Source organism: Megalops cyprinoides, chromosome 3 (assembly GCF_013368585.1).
Source record: "Megalops cyprinoides isolate fMegCyp1 chromosome 3, fMegCyp1.pri, whole genome shotgun sequence".
Classification (NCBI taxonomy): domain Eukaryota; kingdom Metazoa; phylum Chordata; class Actinopteri; order Elopiformes; family Megalopidae; genus Megalops; species Megalops cyprinoides.
Genome location: NC_050585.1, coordinates 48608723 through 48628465, shown reverse-complemented (window position 1 = coordinate 48628465; position 19743 = coordinate 48608723). Strand labels below are relative to the sequence as shown.

The following is a 19743-nucleotide window of genomic DNA, read 5'->3' as shown; positions in this document are numbered from 1 at the left end:
CTCTCCAGACAAAGTTAATATTATTTGTTTTTCATTGGTGGTGCCATCATAGGTGTCCAATGCCAAAACATTGAATTATGTTAGATAGATATGCTGGTCGAATAATTTATGGTAAAAAAAAATGTTTTTTAAGTTACTATATTTTTTAAGGTTTAAATCACATGGAACATTTCACTGTTCTGTGTAGTTTTTGTATGCATTACGTAAGATTAGCTAGCGTAGAAAACTTTTGCGTAGTACATGGGCAGAATACCTTTGGCAAGGTTACACAGAACTTTGATATTGTTTATCTGGGGTTAGGAGTTAGTTTTCATATACTTTTTTCCCCAGTCTGGCCATTGCAATAACCCGTGGGGAGAAAAGAACAACAAACAAACAAAAAAAAATTTTTGTTAATGGGACATGATATTTGATTATGTGACCCTGCAGTTAATTATACAGTAGACGAGCAATGAAGTGATGCACTTTTGAAGACAAGAGTGCAATTAGGAGAAGAAATCCTTCCTCTGTAGTTGTACCACTTAAGCATTGAGTCATTTGAATAATTCAGTCTTGCTTGTACTACAGTTTACACTGAATACTTAGTTGAAAGGGGTGCAGTGGTGACCTGACAGAAGGCCTTCGGATGAAATGATACTAAAATTGGTGTGGCACCTACCGCATTTTATTGTAATAACATATTTCAGGGTAGGAATCCCCTAAGATAGAACTGCAGCAGCTGTCTCTGATAGCTCGTGTGATGTCATCCCAGTTGTCCCAGACTTCACTAAGAAGACATCCCGAGCCACCCACTCAACTATCAAGTATTTCCAATCCTAACTGCAGTGACCCATTGCTCGCAATAAAATTAGCTTCTCCCCCCTGATACAAGGTACAAGTAACCAAAATACTAAGCCCTGTGTAGGCTACTATTACAGTCGAATCACCCAGACTACTTACAACAAAACCAGTACAGGATTGTAATTTTACTTGTGATAAACGAACATCTCGGGTTGACACTTTTAAAGCATCCTGTAAAATATTTGAAATGCCTCCGCGCGGTGTTGAGTACTACTTTCGATATTCATCGTATAGATTTTATATTTCTTAAAATTGATGAGTATTATTCATGTATGAAGTCGGCAGCATTTTACGTGAACACCGAAAAAGTTGAAACAAAATTGGCGGCCGGATCAGGAAGTAGTCTTGAAATTCGTGTGTTAGTTTTCTGCGGAGACGGCAGTGGGACGTAGCTACTGCTTTGGTGTAACAATTCACATTTCATCCGAAAACAAGGTAAATCAACACAAGATAAATCTGTAACGGACTAGATTAGTATGTAATGTTACCGTTAGGTAACGTTAGCTAACATATGCTTTTATATTATTGCTACTAGCTAGCTGGCTAGATAGCTAACGCTAGACCTACTATACCTATTGTCGAATTGCTAGTCACCCCGTTAGCTAGCTAGCTAAGTCCTTATTAGACTGCTTATTAGTCCTTATTAGAGTGCTAGCTAGCGACCAAACTTGTGTCAATAGCTAGCTGGATAGATACTGCTTTCTACTTCAGGTTGGTTTCTAATTGGTTGAGGATTTGTAGGCAAATTTATCGCTAGCTACACAGTCTACATCTAGCTAGCTAATTAGCAATCCTGTAACTCCGGTGACCACGCCCACTATTAACGTGAACACAGGGTTGTAGTTCATAAAGCCAAAAATTTTCATTTTGATTTTGATCAGTTTCGGTTAGAGGGAGTAGTGAAGAATGTTCGTAGATAATTCCTTTCTCTGAACGTGATGTTCGTTTGAAATTGCTGAAATGCTTTAACTGTAACGCTATTCCATTTTATGCCTCCCAAAGAAATGTCCTCAGTGACAGCAGCGCATGCGCATTGCCACCATATGGTATGGAATCTGAGTAATGCAATTATGTAACTAGAGTAAGCGCACACTTTCGATTTACGCTCCCTGAAAGTGTTTCCGAATAAATGTATTCAACTGCGAAACGCAGCGACATGAAAATAAATGGTGCCAAAAGCTGAGTGAGAGTGAGTCTTCAGTTTATGTCCTTTAAGCAGAGATAGAGACCAGGTGGGTTTGTGTAGTCCTTGACATAGACTACGGTTTCTATCAAGCTGCCTGCATTCTTTCCACTTGGAGTCCTTCCGTTGTATGAGGTCATCATCTTCCAGTTTTGCCATGGTGCTGGTATCATGTTGCCATTGTGTGTTTCTTCCGTGAGTACATTAATAATCCTCCTTGACAGAAAGAGCTATTTCCGGTCGTCGTTTTCAGATCATCTCCTGCAACCTGAAACTGCAAGTCACACTGGAAAAAAAACTTGAAGATTGTTGCTGCGTGGGAACAGCAACTAGATCTTTCAGTTCAGGAAAATGTCTGCATGTCATTGACTCATGTGGTCACCAGTAAAGTTCTGCTTTAAAAAAAAAAATCATGCCAGATAAATACTGAGAAAGTCAATATAGCTACTTAACTCTCAAAGATGACAAAAGATCATATTTGAATGGGGTGTACAGCACATCAAAGCTTTTTGATTTGATGTGCTGATAACCACTGCTGTGATGGTACATGCAGAATCCAAACTGCAGTATCCTACACATATGAATACACTACTGATCAGTTGTGTGTCTGCCTGTTTCGTACTGTCCAGGGGCTCCAAGAGGCACAGCAAAGTAGCAGGTCTGACACGCACAAAGCCGCCATGTCCTCGACATCCCAAAAACACAAGGAGTTTGTTGCAGAGCCCATGGGGGAGAAGCCAGTCATGGCACTGGCCGGAATCGGGGAGGTGCTGGGTAAGAGACTAGAAGAGAAGGGCTTTGACAAGGTAAGGAAGTGTGTGTGTGTGTGTGTGTGTGTGTGTTTACACATGTGTATTTGTATGTGTGTGTCCATATCTATGTTTCCAAAAAGCCAGTGCATGTACACTAGAAGAGTGACAATGGAACATTACAAACCTATTGATTTTAACTGAAAAAGACTATTCAGGTGGGATTGTTCAAAGTGTAATGTTGTGTTATAGGACTTTTTAGTTTCACTTTTCTTTCTGTACTCTCATGTGTCATGTGAGTCTGTGCGAGTTCCGCTCCGGCCCCAGATTTGCACTTTGCACCCACACTTCTGCCTCTCCCTGCAGGCATATGTGGTTCTGGGACAGTTCCTCGTACTGAAGAAGGATGAGGAGCTCTTTCGGGACTGGCTGAAGGACACATGCGGTGCGAACGTGAAGCAGCAGGGTGACTGCTACGGCTGCCTGCGTGAATGGTGCGACTCCTTCCTGTAGTGCTGCTGTCCGAACACCATCAACACCGTGTCTGTTTGGAATCACTCAAGTGTCCTCATTGCCTCCCTCTCCTGTACTCACACGTCAAGGTACTACTTATTAACGCCCCATCCGCCATCATACGCTCACACAGTGCGCTGTGTGTGTGTCAGAACTTTGACTCGCCTGCTAATCTGTCAACACAGACTGCTGAGTGCAGATGGCAGTTACTGTTTCATAGCCCACTGAAAAACAAAAGGTGTAAGATTACCAGTTCAGTACTTTGGGATTAGTGGGTAGGTACCCGTTTCGATTTAATTCCATCCTGTGTGCTGTTTGGGTAGAGGGAGGAAAACATTTCCACTACTGTTTGCATTTTGTACCACTCAATTTAGAGAAATCAAATCTTTTAACAGGGGTGGTTTATGAAGAAAGATATTTTCATATACGATGACTACAAACACCTCCCCCCTCTCATGAATGGGTTGACTCAGTTTTTGATGTTGTCTCTTACAGATAGTATTTAAGTGAAAATAGAAGTTAACTTTTTAAGCTTATTGACAACACGATTTTAGGCTTTAAATAATTTTTTTCTGTCATACTTAATTATGCTCTGTATCTTATTTGTATCCTATTGGTGTGAATTATATCCTCAAATTAGAAAATTTAACATTTTGACCAGTAATTTGTGGAATTATGGTTTAGCAATTATTGTTAGCCCTTCAAGAGCTCAATTATTAAGCTGCATAAATCTTCTTATGTTCTTTGAGCTAAAATAAAGTGTGACGAGTTCAATCAAATTTTCAGTGTAGTAGTGATTTATAGAGCAGGTTGGAATGTACAGCGTACAATAGTTCTTAACAGAGCAATGTCCAATGTTGCTTTTTAGTAATACCAGTAGTCAAAGTGAGTAACCAGATTCTCTGAGCTGTGTCATCGGGCAAGTGACAAGCCAGATGAAGAGATGTCAATATTCATCAAGCTCACTACTCACAGGGCATTCATAAGGACAGACATTCTTTTGCATTATAGTTTAAATGAAGGTTTGCTGCTCTCATGTTCTAAAATGGTGGAACGATGCTGACGAATAGCTGAACAAAACTGACACTGTGACTGTGATTAAGGAGGGCGGCGGGGAGGTGAATGAATATGTCCAGCAGCTTCAACAGTGTCTTGGGCTGTTGTGTGTTTTTTTATTTTGAAGTAATTTTTTTGTAATAAAATGCAATTAAATACAGTTGTAAGTGTTCTTTGTCGTGTGTAACTTTTGCCTCCGGATTTAAAATCACATGCTGCACAGTTATCTGCACCATATTTTCATCTAATGGGATCTTTGTGATTCTCATTTTGCAAAAATGTCCTTGGTGCTGGACTATAAACAATGATTGATGCATTTCAGTGGAATCAAGGTCACGTCTGAGCTGAGATGGCTCCCCGAGCATCTCTCGATTCCAGTAGCATGAAGACAGAATATACCAGTGCATCCCCTGAATAGTAGACCAGTGTAGAACCATTATGACAGTTCATTGCTGTTCATGGATTGTAAGCAGAGAGACCAGTTTAAAGTGTTATGACTCCTATGGACATTTTGGAGAGAAAATAACACGAACATGTGGAAGTTCGCATACATATTCATAGCACATATACATTCAAAGTCCAACTCTTCTATTCAGAATCATCACCTTGGTCATCTGCTTTTCCCATTGAGGCATAAGGTTATTACTTTTTTTGTCCTAAAAAACTGTGAGGTGTCTAAGGCTTTGTATGGTGTGTGCATATGTTATTCTGGAGCAGAAAGTTGGAATTGTAATTATTTGAATCGTACAGTGCCAGAATGGTGGACATATAATATCCTAACCTACGTAATGTCCCCAGATTTCTTTGTGTGGGTTAATGGAGACTTTCAGCAGGCAGGAAAAACAGACAACAAAACCTGATTGTGGTAACAGGAGCGTTTATTATGATCTTGAAACCTCATTTTTTAACACACTACCCCCTATTCCCACCACATACACACACCTCCGTTACATGCTCAGAGTTTCCAGTAAGTTTGGTAAAAAGATATTTTGATACAGTGAAAGACTCCACACAACTGATCTCAGTACACTATTGCAGGGATTTTAACCAGGGCTCCCTGAAAGACATAGAAGATGTCCTCAGAAGGTTCGTAGATTTTACATTAATGTAAGTGCAGTCAAATCTAGATTTAGGTTATTTGTCCATTAAAATGACTTCTATTTCACTTGAAGTATGACTAGAAATTTTAGGCCCTATGCTTACGTAGCTGTTGTTACATAGCATTGTTTATTTACAGAGAATTATAGCAGTGACACACGGACTATTTTGTGTGGAGGTGGTCCCTGGTGTTTCTGTCATTCTTTGTTGGGGGACAGGCTCAAAAAAGGTTTGAAACACCCCAGTCTAAAGGAATAACACTTTTGTGCTTTAATTGGAATGTTTCAGTGAGTGTCTGCTAGTGACTGTATTTGTGTATCAACCTCAACATTCTTTCATTTTTTTTTCTCATGCTATCCAATGATTGCTTTATACTTCGACCTCAAACCCAAAGACATCAAAAAAAAGTACAAACAGGATTGTTAAAATTTCACAAACAAAAAAAAAAAATAAATTTAGGAAAAAAATCACATATTTGGAAAAAATGTGCATAATAAGACTTAGTGTTAGTGTTTCACCGGTGTTTCTTATTTTTATTTTTAGAAACAAACTGTACTTTCAAAAATCTGCAAATTCTTCATGTGTCTTCGTGTTTACCCAGCTTTAGAGTGGCATGTCTATGCTAATGTCAATTTGTGTTTGGGGGGAAAAAATCCAGTTTTGACCGAATATTAACAGTGGCCAATAAAGGCCACTGTCCATTAACTATTTTCTTCATTTTTTAAAACTTGTACAGTTCACATACATTATAAATCATACTGTATGTGAAAACACAGGACAGAAAACCCAGTTATGATTTATTGTACACAAGGGTGGGCCATTTGTTTAAAACATGTACTAATAGCTAAAGCCTTTTTTTTCCCAAAGAAATATACATGGAAACTCCCCTTATAGTATGTTGCTGTGTATTGTGTGTAGAGTGTATTCATGTAAAACCGTTATTATTTGGTGCTGTTGGTATTCAGCATGTGTCTCTCACACCGTCTCACTCAGAGGAGAGCGCAGAAGAATTTCTTCTCCCTGAACGGGTTTTCGGAGGTGGGCACGGGGGTGATGAGAGGGTCCTCACAGGCATGGGCATCACAGTACGCCATCAAGTCCGCTGCTGCCTTTGACACCTGGAGCGTCGAACATGGTATACCGCGGTGTGATCAGGTAAGAACACACGCAGAGAGATTACATAAAGGGGTGGGAGTGTAGCATAGCGATTAAGGAGTGGGACTCGTAACCAAAAGGTTGCCACTTCAGGTCCCCACTGGGACACTGCTGCTGTACCCTTGGGCAAGGCACTTAACCCACAACTGCCTCAGTAAATATCAAAAAAAAAAAAAGAAAAAAGAAATTGTAACCGATGGAGGTTGCTGTGGATAAGAGCGTCTGCTAAATGCCAATTATGTAATGTAATATAAAGGGTACTTATATATAGTGGAAGCAAAAGATATAGTTATACTAGGAACAACTTAAGGAGCGGCAAGGCTGTTGGCTCCATTGGTGATGAGAACACTGACATCTCATTGTGATCCTGTTGTAAGGGACAGGGCTCAGTGCAGCTTTACAGTATTCTCATTTAACAGGCACTCTTTTCCAGTGTAACTGACATAGGCTTATCCATTTATCCGACTGAATATTTACTGTGGGTAACTATGGGATACGTAACACACCCAAGGGTACAATAGCAGTTCTCCAGCAGGGAATCAAACACGCAACTTTTGGTTATGAGCCCTGCTCCTAACCACTAGATCACACAGCTTGATTGTCTCTCTTCTTTCCCACAATTACATTACATTATTGTTATTTAGCAGATGCTCTTATCCAGAGCAACTTACATATGTTACAACTTTTACATGTTATTCATTCATATAACTGTATATTTACTGAGGCAATTGTGGGTTAAGTACCTTGCCCAAGGGTACAGGAGCAGTGCCCCAGCAAGGAATTGAACCAGCATCATTTTGGTTGCAAACCCTGCTCATCCTATGCAAAACTGCCACCCATCAGTACATACCTACACCCTTTAACCCACATATGTTACTAGAGTAGCTCCAGCAAGCACATTGTAAGTGGATATGAAATGACATTTTAAAATGGTTGCTCAATAATAGTACGTGAATGAAGCGAATAACAAAAGATAATTCTTAATTATTTTCCACACCTATTTAAAACTCTTTTTATGCTGACATAATTTAAATAATGTTACTCAACACAGCACCAAGTATTCATGCTGATGAAAAGTAGATTTTAAATAAACATATTGTAACTGAGATATGTAATGAAGGAGTATAGACACAGACACGTGAATGATAACCTGAAAAACAAGGCACGACACAGAGGCACAAGCAGGACATAAGGCACAGGGGTGGTGTGGCTATTCTCACCTTGATCCGGCACATACTGGCCTCAATCTTCAGCTGCTCCACCAGCTTCCTGGCCTGACCGACACTCATAGTGCTGTTCACTGGGGTGTCTCCTTTCATACTGTCCCACAGATATGTACACACACAAACACAGCATGAGACATCAGAGGTGACGAAAACATTTCCTAAGGTCCTTTATAAGGTCAGAGTCAGGTGAAGAAACTAACTCTGAATTTTACCTTAAACCTTTTTTAGTGGTGACAGTTTATGTATAATTGTAACAACGAATGCACATTTCCTATTATCACATTCTATTACAACTATTCATTGAAGAATTCAAAAACTCTACCAAAGCATTATGATAAAATTCAACACTGCTTACAGATTCTAAATGGAATTACATCACAGAGAAACAATGACATCATGTGGAGTCACATAGATTCTTTGTAATACAATGGACACAGAGACACTGCTACTGCAAATTAGCCCAATTATAATGTATATTTATATAATTATATTATAATTATATATAAGTGCACCCTGTGGTAATGACTCAGATCTGGGTTAGATGAGAGTAAATAAAGACAATATATGTTTCTATTTATATAGGTCTATTTCAGAGTTTTCAAAAGGAAGAAATCACTGCACATGAAATACCCTCAAAGTAGTGTAGTTAAAGATGATTATATAGAGATTTTTAAGATTTTACGAGGTTTTAAGAGGTTTTAAACCAGGATTAGTCCTGAGAGAGTCAAAAGTTTGTTCATTAGCCGTCTCAGTCAGGAGTAAGTTGTGAGCGGTTACTGTCAGAACGAACTAATTACCTAATATATTACACTAAAACTGCTTGTTACTATACTGGTGTCATTTTTGACATTCCTGTAAAAGCTGTTGTGTAGAAAATCTTATTCAGATTAAAAAAAAAAAACTAATTTACAGCAGTATATAGATTTGTTGAACTCACTCTTTTATCAGTTAGGTGTATGTTATTTCTGTATTTTAGTACTTTGTAATATATTGACTTTTTATAGTTAAGTACTTATTTTTTTCATTATTTATACATATCCACTAGTCAAACAGTATATGTTTCCTCAAGTTGACTTCAAAGAACACAGGGGAAAATTCAAGAGCACTTGGCTAAGTCAAGAACAAATAAAAAAGCCTACTTCCTATTTTGCAGTAATCAAGAATAACCCCATTGCTGTGCTGGACAGTTAAGTACAAATGCATGCAAGCTTCATCATTTCACCGTTCCATTGTTATATGTACATTTCTAATTTCTAAAATTAGATTTGTAAATGCCATACATAGTATATGAATAAAGAAATGACACATGGAATAAAAATGTGGAGAAATAGTATTTTCCACCAGTGTAAGGAGAGAGTAAGGGTGCTTCTATAGTATTTCAAATATTTAAGTTTAAGCTATATGCAGACGCTTGCACAAAACCTTTAACTGCTCACACAATAAAAATACCAGGCCAAAGGAACATATATACTCATAACACTACAACAGATACACATCTACTGAAATGAATGCATGTATCTCAAAGGAACAGATAAGCAGAAAAAAAAATGGGTGGAGAAATAGACACAATAATGGTTTATATATTAGCACTTACATTTTTTACACTGGAACTGAAAAAAAAATGCGGGCTTGATGGTAAATGCAAAGATTAGCAGAAATAGACAGAGAGACAGATAGACGTGCAGGCGAGAGCCGCTGGGTGACAGATGGAAGGAGAAATGGAGGGATGGACAGAGAGAGACAGGCATATAAAGGCAAGCCTATGGAGGTGTGATGGCTTATTAGTATCAGCCTGGGCCCTGCTTTTGCCTTTTTTTTTTTCCTTTCCCTCTACCCCTCTTTCTTACCCTTGTTGTCTTCCTCTCCTGGTGCAATCTCTCCCTCCTCTTCTCTCTCTCTCTCCCTCTATCTCTTGCTTTCTGTGTCTAAGATTTCAGTACAGCTGGACCCCACCCTCACAGACAGTGTAGATGCTACACTATTCAGTACAATCCAGTGCACTGCAGCCCTGCTACAGTATATATCAGTGTCTTGGTACACACACAAAACTCCCCTTTGCTATCAGTGGAACATGCCAAGGAGAAGGAGGGGTACGCTATTGTATTCAGTTCCTTGTGAGGACTGGATCATACCATCTCTGAGCTTGAGTGGAGGGAACGAAGGGAGGAGGAGTATTATCTGGGGGAAAAAAATAGAGAGACTGAGATGTGAGAGGAAAGACTATACCTCTCACGATGTGTAAGCCTGTATCTGTTATGGTTAGTCATTGTGAAACCAATATATATACGTATGCTCTGTTCATATCTGTACATGCCACAGTCCATACATCAGCTACCCCACCCCCCTTGTTCTGTTTCCATGGGAACTGCTGCAGTCTCTCCCTCTTTGTCTAGTAGACAGTTTGAGTATAGCATCTTCTCTGCCTCAGTGGTCTCTCCCATTTATATAAAGATCATGGGACTCCCCCAACTAATATATTGCACTCCTTCTCTTTCTCACCCTCTGGTTACTCCTCATCCCAGTTATATCAAAGGTTCTTTTCTGTTTTCCTGGAAATGGTTTCACATGGGTGGAATCTGAGAGACTGGAAACACCTTATTATTGGAAAGATAATAAGGCATCAAAGAACAAACAATGATGAGTTTGACTAATGTATGGGTTGCAACACACTGTTCTTTGAACATTTATCATACATTTTTTGTAACACTTGTGCTAAAAGTATGACTGTTTTTTTTTCAGGTCTGATCTTTCTCTCAGTGTAGATATCATTTTCACTAAACTATGGAACAGTACATTTAAAAAATAATAATAAATAATAAATTAATTAACGAACCTCTTTTCCACAATCAAATCAAATTGCACACTATGAAAGGAAAAAATATTCAATTATGTTTAACATACACAAGGTAAGATTTGGTAGCCAGGTTAAAAAAAAAAACAGTTTTATTTACCATCTATTTCCAGCTTAATCAGACATTACACTAATCTCCAGCCATTTCAACTCCTCCTTTTAACACAAACATCAAAATACTCAAGCTCTATTTACTGGAAACAAATGTTAGCTAAATTATGCATGTCCTGACGTCAGTTCACATCCGGTGGACAGCTGGGACCACTCTTTGGTGGCTGGGGCACATATGTGACCACAGCGGGGGTTTGTGAATCCATCAAAGAAGGCCTAAAAGCATGAATACTCTAATGATTGCCAGATATCTTGCTCCCCTGCCTTCTTCCAGCTTCAGGTTGGTGGAGGGGCTGAAGACCCACGGTCTGTCAGTCATACATTGAGCTGCTGGAGCTTTTCCTTCCAACAGTGATGGCGATAGATAATGGCAGTGAAATAAATGAAGAAAGTAGTTTGCACAAAGGGGTAAACTATCTTAAAAACATACTTGCATTAAAGTGTAAGCAGCTTCCATTGCATATTCTTTGGTGGGAGCCACAAGGTCAACCTGTCACACACAAGTCTGAAGAGGAAAGATAAAACAATTAGATAAAACACTCACAAAGGATAATCCGCAATAAACGGATATCAATTTAATTCATTGTATGTGACTGTCAATAAAATTGTCCAGTCTTTGTCCACGGAATATACACTTCACTCCATGAGGACATTTCTATTAATCAGCAAAGTATTAGTGTTTAGAACAGGACGTCCTCTTTTGCCTATAGCTAGGTTTGCATCGTGACTGGACTTTATATTATTCTTCCCAATCACCACTCCACACTTAACGAATGTTATGTTTTACATTTTGGGCTTTCGCATGAAATGCGTCAACGGCGAAGGGAGGAGTCTTTAACCTGTGTAGCATCCTGCGTTTGAAGTAAGCTAGCCGGTTATCCGGTCTGTGCAGTTTTGGTAGACCCTGCAAGTTACTGTCGGTTATGAAAACAGTTTTGAACGACGACAAGCTTGGTAGCTAGCTATGTCAGTATTTTACCAGGACGTTTATCGTTATGGGTGTGGTGAGTGGAATTTTTTATCAACTTCCAAGCCGATCTGATAGCCGTTTAAAGATGGCTAAGTTGTCCAGCTACCTTTGAGCTAGTGTACTGTAAATATTATGAAGGACAGAGAACTGTGTCAGTTAGCTTGCTACGAGGTACATTTGAAAATTGCTGTTTCCAAATAATGCGCTTACATAGCACCTAGTTTGCTAAGTGAAAACTGTGGCTAGCTAGCCAGTCAGGAAAACTGCAAAACCGTTCAGCATTTAGGACATGTACAGCAACGTTAGATAACTTCCTGGGCATGACAGTTTGTGGACGTCTGTTGAATCGTTATGAAACTTGAATACCTTTCCCGGATAGCTAGATTAGCTAAATTGTTGGAAGAATTGTAAGTATACTGTGCAGCTAGTTGACCAGGTAACGGTAGCTGGCTAACGTGGTACAATGTAAGTTAGCTGCCTAGCAAAATCTTTGCATCTTTACTGGTGTTGCTAGTTAGTTAGCGAGCTAGTTACATAGATAGATAGATACTGAAAGTTAACTAGCAAGAGAACAACATACTCTCTAAGTAAAAGTATTTAAAAGAGTTTAAACATTGCGACTGGTCTGTTTGCTAGAGGGCACGTGTCCCAGGTTATCTCGTAAACTGGCCGGTAACTCTTAAGTAGCTATTTGCCTGTTCATGATCTTCTGATAGTTTCGTTCTGACAGTTATTAGCTCGCTCAATAACGTTAGTGTGTTTGCTAAATAGTGGAAATATCTTCAATGACAAAGGAAGGAAACCTCTGAAACCTCTGGGCCTAGTGACCCTCATCACTTTGCAGTTTTATACCCCTCCTTTTAGATTTCCTATATAGCTTACGTAACCAGTCACTCTGTCAGAACTGGACGTAAAAGAGGCACTTAGAAACACACTTACGTTAGTTAAGATGAATTTTCCTTAAGAAATCTTTAGTTAGAAAACTACGACATGCGTAGTAACTCGCTGCGCACAGCAACGTTAACACTGTTGTGAAGCTGACGTTGGTGTTCCAAAACTGTCGGACCTAGTTGCTTCATCTCTAAGTCGTTGGCCTTTTATTTAAAATTGATGATTAGATGTACCCAGTAGGTTTTGCACCATGTTTACACTATTGTACACATGTTTACTCATGTCTACCAGTAATCTGCCAAGTGTTGTGCAGTTTTAGAGTGGGAGGGAAAAGACAGTAGAATGATTGTCTGAAAGCACACATCTGCTGTCTAATAAAGCTGGATGGAAGTGATGATGTTACTTTTAATGGACAGAACCATTCTACAAATTAAGTTTCTATTTATATGGCATTCCTTCTTGTAGGGTGCTGGCATGTTCACGGGCACCTGTTCGGAGTTGTGGAGTAGGTAGACCTGTATTTCAAATGTATAAAAACAGACTGGAACCAACACACTATAAAATTCATGCCCACAGAGAGAGAGAAGAAGACTGCAAGGAGCCACAGAGAGGAACTCTGAATAAGAGAAGGAGGTAGTGGAAGCAAAAGCATAAAAGTGACATCACATCCTCCTCTACTGAAACGTTTGTCATGAGAGAGAGCGAGTGGGAATAGGGCAGAGTCACGTCTGTGAACCCAGCGCATAGAAACCGGGAGAGGAAAAAGAAACTGAAACAAGGAAGAAGAAACCGAAGCCATTTGCAGTACGGGCGTTGGTGAGCGCCAGCCTGAGACAGACTTGGGCACGGAGCCCTGGAGCAGCACCCTCGGGGTCGGCCAAATGGGCGCCGTCATGGGACCGGTTCTACTGTGGCTGCAGGACGTGGTGGCCGTGGCGGTCCTGAGGGCCCGGCGGACCCTGCTGCAGGCTGCTATCCTGCTCTGTGTGCTGGTACTGTTACTCTGGGTGGCCATCTTCCTGTACGGCAGTTTCTACTATTCCTACATGCCCACTGTCAGCTTCACCACGCCGGTGCACTACTACTATAGGTAATTTGTCTGTGTTGAGTGTGCATTCCAGACAGCAATGAAAGAGGGGAAAAAAAAACATGAAAATATAAAAGTAGCCTCTCCTAACCTGCACCTGTGTATAGCCACTACACTACTTGTGTCTCTTAAAAAGCTTGTGTGAAGTTTTGTTTTTCATTGTTTGAAATATGTACAGAAAGCAAGACAGGATATTTTTATACAAGTCTGTGCTCCCTCTCCCTGTCTGTTTTCAGGACTGACTGTGATTCTTCGAGCACAGCCCTCTGTTCCTTTCCCATGGCGAATGTCTCGCTTTTGAGGAATGGCAAAGACCAGGTAACCAGTGAGCTACTCTTTCATGGTTTCCATGGTTCTGCCGTAGGGCCCCATATTTTTCTGATGGTCTGAAATTCTGAAATTCATTTTCTGTATGCTCAGTACATTTAGAGCTCAGTAAAGCAGGATTTGTGTGTGTTTGGGATTCAGATTTTCAAACAGTCTTAATCATAAAAACACCTTCAACATCCAGGTGGAAAATACTGGGGGTAGGCAAAATAATGGAAACACAAAATGAAAAATGACTCATGCAATTAAATAGGAGTCTACACATGTCTTTAATATTAATGTAAGCACTATTTACCAGTATGTTTCTATTATACACTCGCGCGTGCGCGCGCGCACACACACACACACACACACACACACACACACACACACACACACACGCACACCCACACCCGTACACACTCCAGGTCAGAGAGAAGCAGGAGGGCCCTCAAGTCGAAACCTTCCCTTTCCTCACTGTCCTCTTCCCTCTTTCTTCCTATCGTTCTCTCTCTCCTCGTCCCTCTCTCACAGGTGATGGTGCACGGCCAGCCGTATCGGATCTCTCTAGAGTTGGAGATGCCCGAGTCACCAGTGAATCAGCAGCTGGGCATGTTCATGGTCAGGATGTCCTGCTACGCTAAGGATGGTCAGACGGTCGCCTCTGTGGCCCGCTCGGTGAGTGCAACGCGTTGACTGGGCTGTGTCACTGTAGTTCTTTCCTGTCTCTCTGCTGCTAGTGTTATTGTTCTCCTGTGGGTATTGGGAAAGAGTTACGTGCCCCATTTCGTTGTACCCATCACTTCATCTGTTTCTTTTTCATCGCTCTACTCGGGAAAAATCCAAGCAATCTGTTTTCTGTCACCAGCAAACAAATTTTGTTTTACTGATGTGTGAAGCCTTGTCCTTTCATGGCCCGTAGTGATTTTTTTCTCCTTTCTCCCTCTCTTTGTGTGGGTCCTCCCCTGCTGATTCCTGTCCAGGCCATGCTGCATTATCGCTCCGGCCTCCTCCAGACGCTGAGCACTCTGTTTTTCTCTCCTCTCCTGCTGTCTGGAGTGTCAGAGCAGAAGCAGTATGTTGAAGTGGAGCTCTTCGCTGACCACAGGGAGGATTCTGTGAGTACTGCATGATGCGCTAATCAATTCCACACTGCGGCTCCATAGGCTCCCCCTGTCCCTGCGAACCCTTCAGTCACAGCGCACCAATTAATGAGTAACCGACACCTGCCACTTATTGCCTTCTAACGCAGCAGTCTTTCCCCTGCAGTACCGGCCCACAAAAGGTGCAGTGATTGAGATCCAGTCTCATCATGTTCAGCTCTATGGAGCACAGCTCCGCATCCACGCTCACTTCACTGGCATCAGGTACTTTGAACCGCATTCACACCCCATTCATGTGCCAGAACTGCTAGCAGCTTTGCACAGTGATGTTGTACGTATTGTGTAGCATGTGTCCATATGAACCTGGGTCATAAAAACACATTTTCCTCCTTTGTAGTAAAATGTGAAGACCATGCATTACGTAGATCTATTAGATAACTCGATCACAGAGTACCAAAGTTTTAGGGGAGGTGCACTTTCTGTTTTTCGTTCTTTACATGTGCTCCACTGTCATTGTGAAACAGACCTTAGTTTAGCTTCTCATTATCTCCTGTTGTTATTTCCTTCTTGTCACTTATTTCAACAATGAACTGTGTGCAACAGAACATCACAGCAGATGTAGCAGTATGACTCTTACCTAATGGACTGTGCAGTAATGGTTGCTGATTTGAATGGAAGTCAGTGTGTAATGACAGGATTTAACATGCATCGTACTACAATTTTCTTGATGTCACAGTAGCTTTCAACAAGCCAAAAGCCATATTATTTGCGCCTATACACATATCCAGACAGTGGTAGATGTATCTGTCTCTGTGCATGGATTGTTTCGGTATCAAGCTATGTGTTACATAAGATACATAATCAGATCCTGAATACACCTTGATCCACACTGTCATCCCTCCTCCCTCCTTCTTGAATTCCTGAATTATAACACTGCCTCCTCTTTTCCTACACTGTTCTCCTTTCTTGCTTCCTCCACCCATGTCTCTCACTCTGTTATTCCACCTCTCTCCTTGCATCCCTCTACACTCTCTCTCTCGTGGCCTTCCACCTGTCTGTCATCATCACTCCCTGCAGGTACTTCCTGTACAACTTCCCTCTGATATCGGCAGTGATTGGTGTGGGCAGCAACTTCGCCTTTCTTAGTGTCATCGTGCTCTTTAGCTACCTGCAGTTCACTTGGGGTGGAATTTGGCCTCCAGAGCAGGTCAGAGTCAGGGTAAGTCTGTCTGTTACTGTTCAGTTGATGAAAGGACTTCAGTCTGTTACTTTCTCTTATTCTGCCTCCATCTGACAACTCCTGGGTACTTCTTACTCCTTTTGTCCTTAGCTGCCTCATCCCATCCTGGCCCATTGCTGTCTTATTTTTCTGTTTCTGTTCTATACTGTCTTACTATCTACAGTACCAGTCAAATGTTTGGACACACCCAATTAAGATAATGGGAAACATGCATTCAAAGACATTTTGATCTAAAGACTTATGCTTAAATACTTGAAATTTATTTCTTAGATAAATATAAATAGTGAAGCTGATGTATGAATTTCTTTCCAAAAAATTTTAATTTAGGAAAATATTTTTGGCTACTTTGAAGAATGTAAACTGTAAGATAGTTTCGATTTGTTTAACACTTTCTCGGTCACTGCATAATTCCATTTGTGTTATTTTATAGTTTTGATATCTTTCCCATGATTCTAAAATGTAGAAAATAGTAAAAATAAAGAAAACCCTCCTATGAGTATTTGTGTCCAAACATTTGACTGGTACTGCCTTTCCTATACTGTGACACTTTGTTTCACTAGTTTCTCAAACTCTACATTCCACGTTGCCCACATCTGTCTGGTACAGGTGTCTCTGTTGTCATTCTGTATCTGGCGTGAGCATGTGTGTGCTTCGTGCCTTAGGTGATGATGGGAGATGACACTCGCCTTCAGCAGCGAAGAGAGGAGGTTCGTAAACGTATTGGATCGTCCAGTTCTCTGAGTAAGCATGCATTTCACTATCTACCCCGCATTAGGTACACATTCTGAGTGTTTGTGCCCAGAACAAACAGTAAGCCAGCCTACCGTTCGGTAGTTGGTAGATTATATGTGTGCACTAAAGGTGAGCTGTATGATACATTCAGTCTAATGAATAGAATATACATATCTGTACTTCTATACTGTATAGAATACAATATGCCATATCATATAAAACTACAGTGATTATAACCTCAGTCAACACAAAACCTTTTGTGTTTCATCCTGGATTGTCATTGTTGAAGCTGTATGTTAATCATCGGCCCATGTAGTCAGACTTGTCGTAGAAATAGAACTGCATCCAATTATGTTTCAGAAAAGAAGTCGGAGTCAGGAAGTGACATCATTATAGAACCTGCAGAGTCTGCTCAGAGGAAAGGTTAGTGAGAGACCATGCAGGAAATGCTGCTTGTGGGTACTGTGATATGCTGTGCAACAGATTTTTGTTGGACAGTGTTATTTAGTACAGTTATTTAGCAGTTTTGTGTAAACAATATTGTGCTGTGTAAGTTTGTGTAATGGTTGTGCATCTGACAATGTTAGCGTAGCAAATTTGTATAAAAATATTATGCTATGCAGACGATTTGTGTATGAATTGCAGAATTTGAGTAACAGTGCATACGCAGCTGCATATGAGGTTTGTACGACAGTAATGCTCTGTATGCATTTAGGTGAGCTGGAAACACTTGGGACTGTTTCCCCTGTGGATCAGTCGTCCACTTTGCAGGACAGCAGCACAGGTAAGGGTGTAACAGCAGACCCACTCACACACATGCAGTTCTTACTGTGAATGTGTTGACCTTCTTACCCTCAGCTGCTCCAAAGAAATCCTGCACACACTGCATATGAAATTCCCCTTTCTTTCAGTGTTTGAGACCACCACAGAGGAGCTCCCTGCGTTTACCTTAACCCACCGGCCAGTGGAGGCAGACGTGGGCGAGGCAGAGGCTGATGATCCCGAGGTTGAAGGAACAGCAGTGGAGGACAGTAGGGGTCAAGCGGAGGGCTCCCAGGAGCCACAACTCACTGACACCACCCTCCGCCACAGACACGGGCCACAAAGCATCTGAATGCTTCAGGAACATGGCAGGCACTGGTACAATCGGTTTAATTTGCCGGGCCCATTGAGAGCAGTAGGACATAGATACGCACACTGATACACCTTGTTTCCATTATCTGTGAATTTATACTTCCTGCTTTTTATCTCTGTTAACTCCATTTAGGCCAAAATCCACATGGGGGAATTTGTTCTACTTGCTGCCACTTTTCATTGTGCTCCAGTGACTTACTCAAACATAAACACACACACACCGGAAATTAAAGGAAGACTAAAGTGACCTCTTTAACCTATTGCTGCTTTCCCTATGTTGCAAACAAGTTTACCTCATATCTACAACGAATGTGACCTCAGCTCTACCTTGGTCTTCCACCGGTGTCTCATGGTTTGTGATCCTCAGTGATGTCACTTTCCTGACGCTCCATTACCCATAACTCACTGTGTCTCACAAGAAGTAGAGTAGTATTTTATTATATTATTATTCAAATCCAAGAGACCATATTTAGTGCACACCTATATAATGAGCTATAATGCTTGTCAGTGTTAAGGAGGATGAGGCTTTGCAGAGAGTCAGCAGCCTTTTCCAAAAAGAAGTCTCTTAATAATCAAGAAGTTGGTTAAGATTAGGGGGGGTGGGGTGTTGGGGACAAAAAAAATTCTGGTTAGCCTAAGTCTGCTTTTAACAAAAAAAAGGCATCAGTATTTTATGTCATGGGTCTAATTTGATTGTATGAGATGAATGGCCTTTATTTAGTATATTCAGTTTATTAAAGTGACCTGTTTTTGTAATAGTTTATAGCCTACAAGATGGTCCTTGGTATAATTGGATCAGGTAAGTTGTGACCTCACCATTTCCAGTACAACTGAAGCCAGATAATCAGACATAAAAAGTACCAGAACAAAACTGGCTGATTTTTCTGCTTTGATACACAAATAGTTTTGTTCAAACTTAAGTCAGTACATACTTACCATCATCCCATGGTAGTATGCTATTATTGGGACAGGTATTTTAATCTCATTCCAGCACAGGCCTAAGCAATAATGCCTACATTCAATGCAATTCCCTCTGCTCCATTTCATGTCGTTATTTTACTGACTGGTTACCAAGAGGAGGAAATGTAAAGTACCATTTTAACATGTGTAGGCTGCCCCCTCAACTGATGCTGTTTTATTGTGTGTTGTCTGTCTTATCTTTCTCATTTTTAAGTAAACATGTTACAAGGAAATATGTGTTATGTGTTATACAAAATGTTTAAGGGTTAAACCATATTGTGGGGTTGATTTTTTTTTTTTTTTTTACAGTGCGAGTGTTAGTGTTGTAGTTTTACCTGGGATACAGGATACAGTGTATGGTTGGAGAGCTTGAGTTGCAAAGGGTTACTGTTCAACTACTTTAAATTCAAAGACATGAATAAAGTGAATGTTTGAACAAAAAATGCACCTTGGTTATTAGTTTATCCAGAATTACAGTTTATTTGCATTATAAGTGCCATGCAGAACTTGGTGTCCAGTATAATTGCCCCAGGGTCAG

The 19743-nt window shown here is 40.5% G+C and overlaps 3 protein-coding genes across 3 annotated transcripts; 2 read left to right on the top strand and 1 right to left on the bottom strand.

Annotated features, from left to right (window-relative positions):
* Positions 1-1199: 1199 nt before the first annotated feature.
* LOC118775234 (barrier-to-autointegration factor-like) lies at positions 1200-3792 on the top strand. Its single transcript, XM_036525047.1, has 3 exons — positions 1200-1275; positions 2653-2829; positions 3139-3792. Exons 2-3 carry the CDS (start codon positions 2704-2706, stop codon positions 3283-3285), a joined length of 273 nt encoding a protein of 90 aa, XP_036380940.1. The 5' UTR covers positions 1200-1275; positions 2653-2703; the 3' UTR covers positions 3286-3792.
* A 2329-nt stretch (positions 3793-6121) lies between these two features.
* Positions 6122-9869, bottom strand: gng3 (guanine nucleotide binding protein (G protein), gamma 3). The gene is made up of 3 exons (XM_036524291.1): positions 9668-9869; positions 7815-7914; positions 6122-6557 (listed from the first exon to the last, which is right to left on the bottom strand). The coding sequence occupies exons 2-3, from the start codon at positions 7911-7913 to the stop codon at positions 6429-6431; spliced, it is 228 nt and encodes a 75-aa protein (XP_036380184.1). The 5' UTR covers position 7914; positions 9668-9869; the 3' UTR covers positions 6122-6428.
* Positions 9870-13420: 3551 nt separating this feature from the next.
* On the top strand, positions 13421-18720 carry bscl2 (BSCL2 lipid droplet biogenesis associated, seipin). Its single transcript, XM_036524780.1, has 10 exons — positions 13421-13733; positions 13967-14048; positions 14571-14714; positions 15020-15154; positions 15306-15403; positions 16217-16358; positions 17042-17120; positions 17472-17534; positions 17827-17895; positions 18023-18720. The coding sequence occupies exons 1-10, from the start codon at positions 13525-13527 to the stop codon at positions 18223-18225; spliced, it is 1224 nt and encodes a 407-aa protein (XP_036380673.1). The 5' UTR covers positions 13421-13524; the 3' UTR covers positions 18226-18720.
* Positions 18721-19743: the final 1023 nt, after the last annotated feature.